The sequence below is a fragment of the Triplophysa dalaica genome, chromosome 6 (genome assembly GCF_015846415.1).
Source record: "Triplophysa dalaica isolate WHDGS20190420 chromosome 6, ASM1584641v1, whole genome shotgun sequence".
In the NCBI taxonomy this organism is placed as follows: Eukaryota; Metazoa; Chordata; class Actinopteri; order Cypriniformes; family Nemacheilidae; genus Triplophysa; species Triplophysa dalaica.
In genome coordinates, this window is record NC_079547.1 from 20961992 (window position 1) to 20976707 (window position 14716).

At 37.7% G+C, this 14716-nt stretch overlaps 1 protein-coding gene across 1 annotated transcript in view; it reads right to left on the reverse strand.

Annotated features, from left to right (window-relative positions):
• Positions 1-400: 400 nt before the first annotated feature.
• Positions 401-14716, reverse strand: part of cntn3b (contactin 3b) — a 55674-nt gene continuing 41358 nt past the window's right edge. The window contains exons 16-23 of the mRNA XM_056751423.1: positions 14020-14169; positions 13365-13435; positions 12523-12757; positions 9466-9575; positions 7371-7557; positions 6078-6190; positions 4976-5141; positions 401-4449 (exon numbers count right to left, since the gene is read on the reverse strand). Coding sequence (XP_056607401.1) covers positions 4355-4449; positions 4976-5141; positions 6078-6190; positions 7371-7557; positions 9466-9575; positions 12523-12757; positions 13365-13435; positions 14020-14169 — 1127 coding nt within the window. The 3' untranslated portion in view covers positions 401-4354. The remainder of the gene's footprint in view (positions 4450-4975; positions 5142-6077; positions 6191-7370; positions 7558-9465; positions 9576-12522; positions 12758-13364; positions 13436-14019; positions 14170-14716) is intronic.

Genomic DNA, 14716 nt, shown 5'->3' on the forward strand with positions numbered 1-14716 from the left:
CAGCTATTTAAAAAAACATCAATGTTATTATCCGTTCTCAAAGGAGCTGTTAAACTCTTTAAGAACTCTTGACACGTTAAATGATTATAAGTGATTGAATTCTGCTACAGTACTTTGTTCCACAGGCGGCTGTGGATTTGCTTGATCCCGTTTAGATCCCACAGATTAAAATGATGGTATATTATTCATGTACAAACCCTTTGATTCTGGCTCAGCGATGATATACAGAACTTAACATTCTTGCATTAGATCACAGCTACAGTAAGAAGTTACATGAACTAATCAGCTTTGGTATACTGAAAATTTGGAAAAGGAGATATGGCATTACCCATTAAATAGATTTCTAAGGATCAAATTAGTTTACGATTCCCCCCGAGATTTAATGAGATACGGCAGCGAGTCAGTCTTTTCACGTTTTTATTAAGTTTTTAACAGGATTATAAAACTCAACACATATTCACCAAACAATTTGCCACATGCACAGTTTTAGTATACAAGACAAAACGGTTACTTTTCAATATGAAAATGTCAATTCTACGCAAGGCATCTCACAGAGATTATTCATTAATACATCAGTATTAAATTCTCAGGGCCGTGTGCTATAGGAAAGGTAGTGTCAAAGCTGGCCGACTCGAAAAATATATAGCAGCTATTTACATCTGGCAAAGGTATGGTTATTTTTCATTTCAGGTTACTAAGAAACGCAATTGGATTGTATTGATAAGATCACTCATGTCATTAAGAGCTCGGATTATCAACATATCATTAAAGTTTTGCCAAAGGGGAAACCATAATAGGAAGAAATGAAACTCACTGATTATACTGTTTACACAAAATTAGGGGAATTAGAAAGCACAACTGTAAGAATACCAAAAAAACATTAAACAACAATTTTGTTCCAGCATTGGTATGCGTCAATAGCTAATAGTGTACTGAAAGGCTGACGGTCCACAATAGAATAAAAGGAACCAAACAGGAAATAGAAAAATCACCAATTGGTAACATGTTATTAGCGACAGGGGGTGCAATAAATAAGCAGCGCTCGCTTTGTAATTACTGTAATACAGAATAACACAGACCATGTCTATTGTCATTTTTCTATGCTAAATAAAAAAAGCAGATTCCCAAATAATGTACTGCTTATAAATCATTTCAAACTACAGAACTATAAAGAACACTCGACCGTACAAAACAAAGTAAAACTGTCTGTGGCACTCCCTATAAAGTCAACATGAAATGCTGTTTGCAAATTGACTTCTCTTATGCAGTCTGATGCATTACTGTAAAGATTTCTTAATGAAAAAGTGGGTGTGAGTTCATCTACTAAGAACTGTTTTGCCAACATTCCACTCGGTTACCGCTAAAAGAAGAAAGGGGAAGGTCGTCTCTGACACTCAAAGAGCAAACTCAATCCAAGATGGCCAACAGGAACATCGGCATCAGTCAATCAGGAGGCGGCATTGTGACAGCCGCAGTATAGAGCAGAAAAATCGATATCCCATTGACTGGGCCACTGCAGCCTAATCAAGGTGCCCAGACCTTTATGAACGCTCGAAGGAGAACAGATAGGCTGTCCTGATTGTGGGTGTGTAGCCTCTTTTTTTAGCCTCTTGCTTACTTTTTTATGAGCTGTACCGCACCTGTTCAGAACAGTTAGAGGGAAGGCTGTGTCACCTTGGTTCACTTCTTTGCGTCTGCTTCTGACTTTCAACAGAACGGGTGCAAATTATAGTCACTCCAGCCTGATACTGTCATGAAAGAGCCAGAAACATATTGTCCGGTGAAGGGACAACCTGGCAGCCAACCTCGTGTTAAAGGTCATTATCGGGGTGTCTTACTGGGGGCTCCAATGGTGATTCAGAATTAAAGTTGAATGAAATGAGCATCACCGTAGTCTGGTATAATGCAAAACAAAGGTGTCGACTAGGGATGTGACGTTATCAAATTTTCATGTTACGATAAGTGCGGTTTCTATAATTACCTTCTTCACGGTATACGGTATTATCACAATGGCGAATTTTGCGAATCAAGTTGAAAAACTGAATTGTGGTCCTTTTAATAACAATTGAATTGAAGGTGGATGAAATGAGCATTACCGTATGTTGGTAATGAAATACATAGGTGCCGACAAGGCCAATTTTTTATATCATGGTACATGCACTTGCTATTTCTTTTCATCGAAGTATACGGTATTAAAAATCAGGTTGAAAAACGTCATTGTTGTCCTTTTAATAGCATTGAAGGTGCATGAAATGAGCATCAACGTATTAAGGTAATGCAATCCATAGTTGCCCACTTGGCATGAAACGGTTATCAAATTTCCATATCACGATAAATACAGCTTTTGACACGGTATGCGTGATTATCATGGTGCCACATTTTGTTACAAATTCAAGTTGGAAAACTTCATTGTGTTACTTTTAATAACAAGTTTGACAACTTAAAAAATCGGAAAATTTTTATAATAAAAAATGTTTTATAGTTTGAATAAAACATTAAAATAAAAAGGAATTTGAAAACGTTCAACCAATGTTGGATTGGCATGTTTTAATTAAAATAAAAGAGTATTATTTGTAAAAAAAAGTATAGATTATTATTAGACCTATGTTTTAGTATAACAGAATCCATGCTTTTTATATACAGTACGTTTCACTTATACACAAAGCCGGTTCATTGAAGAGACGCTATTGCGCATTTTTTTAATCGGAATAATTCCGATAATAAAGTACTTCTTATTATTCACGTATTTTGACATGTACACAATCTTTGTTATCGCAGTATATTGCCATCTAAAAGTTTTTATAAATTTCAATCGCTAAAGGCACTCAGATACTACATTATATACATGTCAATCATTCTTGAGCAAGTTATTCTGGAGCTGGCTTTAATGCTTCGACAATGCTTGGCCGTGGTGTATAGAAAGTGGTCCTTACGAGGACCAAATCGACAACCTTCAGCCCTATTCTACTCCGCCACACCATTGAGTGCGATGTCCTATGCACCTTAAATAATGGCCTTATTCTGAGACATATAGACTGCTAGGGAGCTCTGGGGACTCGTCTTTCACGCAACTTGTTCGGAAGGCTTTTAACCTTTTCACATCTGCAAGAACATTAGAGCTATAAAACTTTCATGCAAGTCCTACTTCAAGCAGCGTTCCGCATCTCGCCACTTCTGACAAATTTTCTCGAGTCTTTATTTACGTACTGATAGAGGTGCGTGAGACGTTGGTAATTCTGATCGAGTGCTTGCTTTCCAAAGTGCCTGACACTTTCAATGCTTTCAAAGAATATTCAATGCTATTGTATGAATTTTATGCTTTTAAGCTATTTGCCTATTTTATACGATGTAAAAAGCATGAATGAGTTGTGATCGGCGCGGTACAGCGGGATGGCAACAGAAAGGAAACTAAAATGTGTTTCAACCGGTTGACATTCGGAGCAAAAACTCTCCAGAAAAGCCTTAACGCTTAACACATCTATAATTAAACCGGCATGAAGCGTCAAACAAAATGCTAATATCCAGCAAACAGCCTTTTTGAATTTGACGGCTCTGTAGTAGAAGCGGAACACCAATGTTTATTTCTTAACTACTGCAGAGGATTCCTGACTGTTAACCCAGAACTTAGCACAAAAGACACAACAAACAAATCCAAAATAAGAGCATCTTTCTAGCAGTTTCGTCAGCCCTTGTCCTCTTTGAATGCAACTCAACTGCACGACTTCTTTCAACTACTTTGGTGCGTACATGAATTTAAGGCATTGTTTGTTCTCGAAGATCAGAGCACAAGATGAATGATGCACACATTGGCACTGTACATAAAGAAATCAACATATGGACGAAACGTTGAGCGTTGTTACTTTGTTCAGACAGGCAGCAAAAATCTGACTTTGAGTGCATTATATTCAAGGCTTTTTGTTTTTGTAATCTAAACAACATGAAAATCTGATCTTTGCACATGTGTTACTTTGTTCTGGAATTTGAGACGCATGACAAAATATGCAACGCAAAAAAACAATGTTCTAGATCTAACCCACCAAAGGTCTGAAAACTAAATCAGATTTGTGTGCAGTATGAACAAAGCCGTTGCATTTCTTATTCCTGGGTTTAAAGTGCCAAACAAACTGTTATAATACTATAGCTCATCTGTGCCAATCCAAACATCTCAATAAATCTGTTCCATGTTTACGAATGAGGAATTCACCCATGTTCCCATGGGACGTTTCAATATCCCGCAGAATCTCCAACACACATGCCGCCGGAGTTGGGGAATCCCATCGGATAAGACTCGGTCGCGCGAAGAGCAGAAAGTTTGTACGTGTTTTTCACTGTGCCCGTGTCTGGTGCTCAAACATCAGGAGGCACTGAGCGTCGACAGAGCGCATATTAGTAGAGGAGAGAGAGAGAGAGCGCACATCCTTCCCGCTTTGGATCCCCGAGCACCCATGCCTGCAACCCAAGGCAAAGAGAAACGTTAGGAAACACAATTTAAGCTCTCGGATGGGAGAAAAAGAATCATTGTTTACGTCTCAATTCTCAGACAGCTCGCTGTAAATCAAAGAGGAATTGCGCATCGGGTCTCTACATTATTAATAGCTTCCGTGGGGAAAGAATCGTGTGACGATAAGAGCTCCCGTCACATCTGAGAGCAGATCTTCTGTCCCAAAAAGGAAGGGAAGTCGAGTTTGATTGCTGCCCATTTGAGGAAGATGCTTGAGTGTGGTGGGGAGGGTGATTTTTTGTCACTACTTTATATGCCACTCGGGCGCCACAGTCAACAAGGAATAAGCGAGTGACAGAGATAGATGGCGAATGAATGTGCATTTCTTAAAAGGTCGGGTTCTGCGACTCTAAAAAAGAACAGAGGCTGAGGAGAAAAGATTGAAATATTTTGGCGCCCAAACTGACTGAATCCCCATTAGGAGCTAATCAATGGCTGCGGAAGACGAAATAAAAGGGAGAACAACAGACTTACTGAGTTGGTGGATGTGGATTGGCTCACTTCCTTCCCCCAGTCCCCCTTCACTGAGGGTCTTGATCTGTATGACGTAGTTGTCGTTTGGGTTGAGGGTCAATTCCACAGATGTTTTGTTTGTGATGATGGAGTACATGTCGTTATTTCGATGTCTTCTGTACAGAATCTGTGGATGGTGGAACAGCAACATTTAAGGACGAGATTCACAATAATAAGACTTTATGCGACAGTTCTTCGAAAAATGAAAATTCTGTCATCATTTACTCATCCCCATATCATTTAAAACATGTTTGAAGTTATTTCTTCTGCAGAACACAGAAGAAGATATTTTGAAGAATGTTGGTAACCCAACAACACAACCCATTGACTTCCATTGTATTGAGACATTTCTTAAAATATATTATTTTGTGTTTAACAGAAGAAAGGCTAATATACTTATTAAACAACATTAGGGTGAACAAATGGTGACAGAATATTTACACTTTTCTAAATGTGTAGCTTTTTTATCATTCACCAGAAAAAACATGCCCAATCCACCTCTCCTCAACAAATCAAATGGTTTGAGGTGGTAAAAAATGGTTTGTAAAATAATCTGTTTTCAAATTTTCAACCCTACATCTTCATTACTCAATAATAGTCACATTTGCCTTAGCAATCATCATTAATGATGTCAAAGAGACACATACGCAACCATTAAAGCAACTAAACACAAGTTACTAGAGATAGTGTTTACTGAAGCTAATGGCTAGTGCCTTTCCCCTGAGATCAATGACCGTTTTCTAGCGTGAGGAAATAAGCACCGTGAGTGCTGTTAATAGCGTGCCTGTGTAATTAACGGAGAGGTGGATCTTGACATGAAATAGCGTATGTTGTGCTTTTATCTATAAAAACATACCAACTAATGATTTTTAGGGACGTAGCTGCCATATCTTTGTTGCTAAAGCACAAAAACTCTGTTTTTATCAAGAGTATCATCTGTGTCGTAGCTCTTGGTATTAGCATTTGGCAAACAAAGGAGGAATGGAGCCATTTGTGAGCTAAATGGATAACGATTTTGAAATGGGTTTTCTAGTCTGCATGTTGATAGACAGATTTCACTTACTATGTAGCCAGTGACTTCAGATTCTGTTTCCAGAGCTATGACTGGATCCCACTGAAGCATGAGCTGAGAGCCAATCAGATTCCACTCTACGTTTTGAGGGGGCTGCCCAGGTGCTGTGTTTTTTTTGAGTAACAAAGACAAACACAAAATGAAAAATATGCAACAAAATCATACATACTGAAGATCGTTACCGCCAAGGACGAAAACTATTACTACACACCATTCGTAACTTATTTATGTTTCTTGATTGTATTGTAATAATAAAAAATTCATCAAAAATTAAATTAGATTTTGAGAATTGAACAAATTATTCTATATTATAGTGTCCACTTGAACTTCTAGAATAGCCATTTTATAAGCCATTTTTACTGGTATCCATTTTTTGGATAGTCATAACAGGAAGGAAGTGCATTTAAAGATTATGAGGGCACACAAATTTTAAAAACAGAATGACCCACATTAATAAACGATGCAATATTTCATAAAACATAGGCACTGTCATTTTTTATTTTACTGGACTTTTAGAGAGATGCTCTTATTGGCTGTCTTTTCCTAATTCTTAAGTCCAAATCGTTAATTTTGTCAATGTTCTAGTAAATTAAAGGTTAGCTTTCTAATAAAAGAAGTTATATTTTCACAGTTACCCGTTTGCCCACAAAAATAATTGCAAATACATAAGCAAATGTCTTTGGATGAAATTATTTATAAGATTACAAAATACACAGTCGAGTGTAAACTTGTGGATGGTAGTGTATAAGATTAACTTAGTCCAAATCTTAAAATTAAAATAGCGTCTACAACCATGAACAAGACATATTGGAATAAAGTCATTGAAATTACTAACAGAATTCACTAGAATTTAAATTGAAAATGTGAAACTGCAACACTCAAAATATACACAACATTATCGTCCGTTGGTGTGTGCGCGAATATAGTTCATTATATATATCAATAAAATCGTCATTCTTGGTGTGAACAGGCCTTATCAGAATTAAAAAGACTGACTAGATGTCGAAGCAATAAATTTGTGCTTTCAAAAGAACTTTAAGGAAAAGTTCACCCAAAAAAAAAAATTCTCTCATCATTTACTCACCCTCAAGTTGTTCCACATCACCTATGGTTATCAATGATGGCCACAAAATGTTTGGTTACAAGCATTCTTCTAAATATCTTTCTCTGTGTTCATCAGAACAAAGACATTTATACAGATTTAGAATCACTTGAGGTTGAGTTAATGAAGACAGAATTTTTATCTTTGGGTAAACTGTTCCTTTAACTGTTCAGTGTACTCACGTGGTTTTTTAGTGGTGACATTGACAGGCGCAGACTGAGGGCCGGTTCCCGCAGTATTAAAAGCGCACACCGCTACATAATACGGAGTGTTCCCCTGCAGTCCGCTAACATTCACCGCTGTGTAGTTTCCAGTAATCCTCACTTTACCCACCGTATCCGGCTTGGTGTCGTCTTCCCAGTACACCACCTGTTCGCCGGGAGACACAACAAGGACGTTGTTCATATCCTTGACAATGATATAGATGTGAACAGCTCTCCGCCAATATAATTAAACACTTTCGTAACCCGCGGTGACCCTCAATATGCTGATTATTGTCAAAGTGTGAGCAGCTACCTGAATAAAGAGTTTGTTAAGGTAACTTAATTAATTACACACTTGTGTTTTTAAAAGAATATATTGTGTTTAAAGTGATGCATCTCTATAATTAAAAACATCAAATTAAGAGCAAATGCCAGCAGTGTTTTATATTGCTGCCAAAGAAGGTGTGTCATGATAAAGAAAGAATTCATCACATCACTGTAAATGTGCATTTTAAGTCTCTCCTTGTCTCATCATAACTGTAAGTTGCTTTGGATAAAGGCATCTACCAAATGAATTATTGTAATGTACTGTAACGTAAAATGTAATTCCGTGAAAAAACTTAAAGCAGACTTTGATAAAAACATTAAAGGCATAAATGTAAATGAGATCTGTGATGATAAAATAGTGAATGAACAGAGTAGCCGAATATAGCAAAATGATGATGAGTCAAATGTGTCTGTCTCACCACCTTTGAAAACATATATCTGGCAGAGAGAAAATATGATACGCTTGTGAAGCGATATGTAATTGATTTTCTTGAGAATGTGACATTTCAATTAACGTTTAGGTGAGAAACGCTTAGATAAAGGAAATGAAATCATTAATTATTAACCTCTGGTCATAAGTAATATCAATATTTAGATACTAGGTGTCAAAAGATTTAAGTCAATTTAAGAATTAGACAATAGGATCTGCCCGAAAGAGTCTCAATTTTAATGAGGAATTGCTTTGATTTCACTTTGTGGAAGTCTTTTAAACTTACTGAAAGGTGACTTTATTCAAGATGTAATGCATGAACGGTTAAATAAGACCTCACTAAATATGTGCTATAAAAAGTTTGTGTGAATAAAATGAATAAACTGTACGTATGTGTATAAAGAATCACTCCTTTGATTCATACATGCTTGTCTTTGATTCGATCTTTTAGTGCGAAAAATAACAACCCAAAAGTTATTCTCATCTAGAAATCCGGTGACATGATAGCTCTATTCTTTCCAGACAATATGGCCGTTACCATGGCAACGCGGCAGTTTTTGTGCTGCAGGGCAGGGGTGACAGAGATGGAGAGAGTGGCTTGCAAGAAAGCGAGACTCTCTACTTGAAAGGCCAGCTGAGAGCTTTCGGACAGCTTCTGAACGCTTGAGACGTCTAACAGTCTAAACTCTGGTCTTCTACATATTTCAGATAGCACGGGAGAGGTGAGAAACGCTTTTAATAGTTCCGTATCCCAGTGTTACAGGGAACAGCGATGTACCACGGCACTCACTAAATCCTTGGTGTTTCTAGTCAGATCCGAAGGCATGGCTTGTTTGTTTTGACTAAATCATTGGTGTTTCGAGTCTTACACTAACACTAACCCAAACCCTAACCATGTAGACTACCTATTGTCCTTGAAAGTGCCAAAAAAACATGGCCGTGTTATGTCGTATGACTCGAAACACAAAGGATTTAGTGAGAGCCGATGTACCACCGTGAGCCGAGGCCCCGCCCACCAGCAGTGATGTCATGGGCGAGCATTCTTTAAAAGATCTTTTAATATATCACAAAGTGATGCTATTTGGGAGAAATACATTTTTTTCCAAAATAATTTCTGCGTTGTATTTAAATAATATGTGTTGTTACCTTTCTATAGCTACTTATTTCACAGAAATGTATAATCACTTTTATGGGATTTAAACAAACAAAAAAATTGTCAATCTACATATGACATACAGTAAATTTACAGTAAAAGTCACTCAGATATGCACAGTAACTATGTGATGCGTACACAGAAAACACAAGAAAATATCAAACCTCAAATCCAAGAACCCTTTCGGGTGTGGATGGGATGGGCTCCCAGGAAACCTCGATATCGGCCGCCGACAGACTTCTTGCTAAAACTTTCTCTGGTGCTACGCTCGGCACTGCGGAGAAACGTGAAAGTGTTCAAAAGCTTTACACAGCCAACGAGACGAAATTGGATTAAGGCTGAGAATAAAGGGGCCGGTCTCACCTGAGAGAGAGACCCTACTTCATTTTAATAGGAAGTGTGACTGACAGTGTAGGAGACAATCTGTTTGGAAAATTGAATTACTACTCTAGCACATCAATAGGCCTGTAAGTGTCTAGCAGGATTTGCAGTAACCTATAGCTGCAATAACTAATATAAGGTTGTCATTCGCAGCGTGAACGAGAGGGGAGGGGCGAAAAGCTGTCTCAATCTACTTATTCCATCATTTTCATTCAAGGTCACACCTGCGTGTGAGATTGGAGGGAAGTGAGCGTTGGAGAGCGTGCTGGGACTACTGCTGAGCTGAAGTGTGTTTGTATGGAGATAAAATATTAAGCATGCATACAGTATCCGGTATCTTGTTATGGGAATATTAAAAGTAGATTCTTTCAATGATTTTCATTTGTGCTTTCTAAAGTTGAAAAATATCATTATGAAAAAATGAAAAATCTGTCTTCATTTACTCACCCTATGGTCATTTCATACCTGTTTGACTTTTTTCCCCAAAGTACACAAAAGAAGAAATTTTGAAGAATGTTGTTAAATGGCACCAATTCACTTTGGTTTTGTGTCCATACAATAGAAGTGAATGGGTGCCAATGCTGTTCGGTTACCAACTTTCTTCATTTCTTCAAGAAAGTAAGTCATACAGATTTGAGATGACAAGACGGTCAGCAAATGATGACAAATTTTAATTTTAATTTTAAGTATTAAATAGGACTGGGCAAGTAAAAGCGTTATTATCGCGTTAACGCTAATTAACCATTATTATACTGTGCATTTACGTTTGCTCGCGGACACGTAAAAAAACAGAGTATGCCACAGGCTTTACATGGACATTTCACTATAAATCTGTTCCAGACTAGAGTTGGCTCTAGACTGCGACCAAATGGTCTTTCTTAATGGTCTCATCAGTGCGAAAATTATCAATATATAATATTTGTGCGTTATAAATGTAATGCGCAGAAATATTATTTTGCACATTCGTCATATCCAATCACTCCATTTCATCTCCCCTCCTTCATCCATGCACTTATCTATCAGTACCCTCACCCCAGAAAGACGTAACAAACGAGGGTGTAAGAGACACATTTAATGCTATTAATGATAAAGCGGAAGGAAATCAATAGCTTGCCATATACCAAAATGCTAAAATGCTTTAAACATGTCCACCTAGAGAGTCTGAGCGCAAACTACTAAACTGAGTTCTCTTTCACGTCTTCTTATTTAAAACGGACAGATAAACACAGAATTATGTAAACAATTCCCATATTAGCAAGGGTCCATTTAAAAGTAGTCCGTTTCCTGAACATTAACAGCTGGGAAACAAAACGGATGCGTCACAATACAATAGCCACGTATATCTGTATAGAGCGCTCTTAAAGGGGCAGCAGCATAATAAAGATTTCTGTTTATAATGTTCATCAAACAACAAAGGACGGGCCCAAAACCCTCACTCATATTAAAGGAATTGTGTTCTCCTTTTAAGAATTGTTAAGATAAAGACAAGAGTAGCATACAATAATTTAGTTTTTAAAATGCACTTTAAATGCACTATTAATACAGTCTGGGCGACATATCGTGCGATTGTTATGCTCTCAGTTTTTCAATGAATTACAGTCAAATGCCGCCACATTCGAAATCCAGAGGGCGATCTTTTGCAGAAACTCTGAATATGGGAAACGATTAGTTGCAGGAAATGCCAATGGTTATATTTTATCGATATTCGTCAAACCTTTTCATGATAATAAAGTATATTTATAGTGATGGTGTTTGACGAGTGTTGCTTTTTCAAATGCACGTCATAAACAACTTAATCTCGCTGTGATTTCAGACCGAGCAGTACTTCCTTCTGATCAAAGAGCGGTAACGCTAGTTCAAGGAAGAGATGTGGATAAAACACATTTCAGATACGATTTAGACATGTATAATTATCGTGAATCGCAATATATATATCACCCAGACCGGCAGAGGAAGGTACAGAGTAAGTACTCTGAAAGAGAGTTTATGTATAAGCAATAAAATCAATAATTATTATAGCTTGATTTTCTATAGCAAACTAACGTACACAGAATTTTAATGCCCTGGCAATGGCAAGATAGTTTAGTTAGTGAATACTTTAGTTTTATATATAATTTGATGACGTTATGGGGCGGTTTCCCACACAAGGATTAGTTTAAATCAGGACTAGGCCTTAGTTTAATTAGTTTTTTTTTATGTACCATAAAAAAACAAAAAACATTACTGTAATATTTTTTAAGAATTGTCAATGCAATATGTTTTCGATCAAGACACCTCTAACATTCTGGTTAGTCTGGAACTAGGATTAAGCCCTATGAGTGAAGGTGCCCCTTAATCTTTAAATTGAGACTTAAAATATATATTTTTTGTTAAAAATAGTTAACTGCTACTATGTAAAAGACACACTGTTGTAAAAAAGCACATTATTTGTTTAAAGTGTTTGCAAACCAAATCTTTTTCAAAAAAATAACACTACTTTTGAATTCACTACTAAATGTTACGCTTAACAATGCGATTAATCACAATTAATCACAGAAAAGTCATGAGATTAATGCGATTAAAAAAATGAAACGTTGCCCAGCACTATTATTAAACTTTCACCCCCACACCACTTGGTTATAACTCATTAATTTATGGTTATCTCTCCATTATCATATGATCATTTTGCAAGACGTAAACAATGCTAGTCCAAAAGAACTGTTTTCTGTTAAAAAAGAACCATTGTTGTTTACAACTTGTAAAATGGTCTATACATACTGATGGTTTTGTATTTGGCAGCCTGGATTCCGCATGTAGGCGGTTGTGATTGTGTGTAATGATGTAGATAAATCCATCTGTACCTTCCTCTGCCGAGAACACGGTTGTTATGGAGCTGAACGGCCCTTCCCCTCGGTTGTTGAACGCTCCCACTTTGACATTGAAGGGTGAGAAAGGCGGGATGGTGTCATTGCGGAAAACATAACGGGTGAGGCTAGGCGCTGAGATCAAGGCGCGGGTCCAAGTGACCGTGCCCACTGGACGGAAGGCGATGATGTAACCGAAGCCCTCTCCGTTCTGCAACTCCTCTGGAACAGGCTGAGAGTGGAACACAAAACTATAGTGATATTAAAACACATTGAGGCCAACATACCAACTGACCCAACAGGGTTGTAGTAGAAATCAATTAAAATGATTTGCAGTTACCTGTACATAAAAAATGGGGAGAAACAACAGCGCAACTTAAGCCAAAATTATTTTAGATAGTAGTTTCTCGATTACATAAAGTTGACTTTAAATACTGTAAATCTTTCTATGGACTTAAAAAGGCTCTGATGTAACTATAAAACATAACTGTAAGCAAAGCCAAGATGCATCAGCTTACAACAAACAAATAACATAAACACTTCAAAATTCAGTGAATCATCCTCAACCTTTTTTTATGCTCAAAAAAGAAAAAGAAAACTTCGCCCTGAACTCCTCACGGTCGGACTGAAGCCTATTTGTGGCTGAAATAAACTTCAAAGCAACACTGGCCGTGAGCAGACTTCCGTTTGGAGGAGAGGAAATAAAGCCTGGAGTCCGGCGGGCGCGTGGAGGGTCTTAGTGCTGATCATAAAATGGCTACATTTCATTCGACAGAATTAAGCGCCGGCATTTAGACCAGGCCAGCTGAGGGAGCGGTAAAATCTGACAAATGACTTACCTCCCACGTTATCACTAATTCCGACTTGGTTCCTCCTCCACCTCCAACTTCAGTGGGTGCTGTGTCAGGAACTACAGACGAAATCCCAGAAAGAGAATGTGTACTAAACAGTTCAATCAGAGTACTTGACTATTCTGATTAGCGGATTTCTTTAAATTTCTTGTTTATGTTAACATTTTGTTTCCATTTTTTGAGAGCCTCTTAAGGTCCTTTCACTTGACTTTCTATGCAGTAAAGCACTAGCGTTGCATTACGCATCGGTTGAGCTCTCTTTTTTCCGCTTTGTCGTTAACCTTTCAAAGCGACAGCAAATGGTTGTTGTCAATTCAAATAACATATCATTTCATCATTTTTCACTTTCTTGTCACCTAGCAACGTCTTCCGTGCCTCTGCCAGTGAAGATTTTGGAAGTTGGAGGTCAAAGTGCCGCTTAAAGCTTGAGCTAAGTCTTGTGAAAGGAACTTCACAGAGGTTCTTTCGGTTTTAAAAAGTATCTCAGAATTATTGAGGATAACATTTTTTAATGTGGGCGTGTTTTACGTGGACTTAAAGAGAAGAAAGATGAAAGAGAGCGAGTGTGGTCTGTGTGTGTGCATATTCGTAGTGTCCTTGTTAAAAAGACTTGAAGATTCATTGAAATAAGTGCAGAACTCACTAGCGTCCTCAGTTCTGATCTTGGTGGATGGTGGACTTGGCTCTCCCATCCCAACACCATTACTGGCCAGAACTCTGAACTCATATTCCACCCAGGCGTTCAAACCCACAACTGTCGCAGTCAGAGTGTTCCCATTGATCAGCTCAGGAACTGTAGACAAGACGGTAAAAATGAAACATTTAAAGGGATAGTTCACCACAAAATAAAAATTCTCTTGTCATTAAATTACCCTCATGTCGTTCAAAACCTGTATGACTTTTTCTTCTGTGAAGCACAAAAGAAGATATTTGGAGAAATGTGGTGTTGTGCTTTTCAATACAATAGGCTTCAATGAGGTTTGGTTGCCAACATTCTTCATAATATCTTCTTTTGCGTTTGGTAGAAGAGAGTCATACAGGTTTCGAGGGTGAGTGAATTATGGAAATTTGTTCACTAGACATCACGTTCCAAAGCAATTTTTACTGACAGGTATGCCCACCTTTCTTGCATATACATTTGGGCGGTAATAGACAAATCATACCACGAAATGATGTAGATTTGTGGTTGTGTGGTTACAGGAGGCGTTTCAGGCAGTTCTTGGTGAGCATTCGCTTATAGATAGAATGCATCTTTTGTTCCGACATTTTAATTTATCATGTCTAATGCATGCATTAGCATCTTATAACACGCCAAAGACACAGAAAAACACGTATTCGCA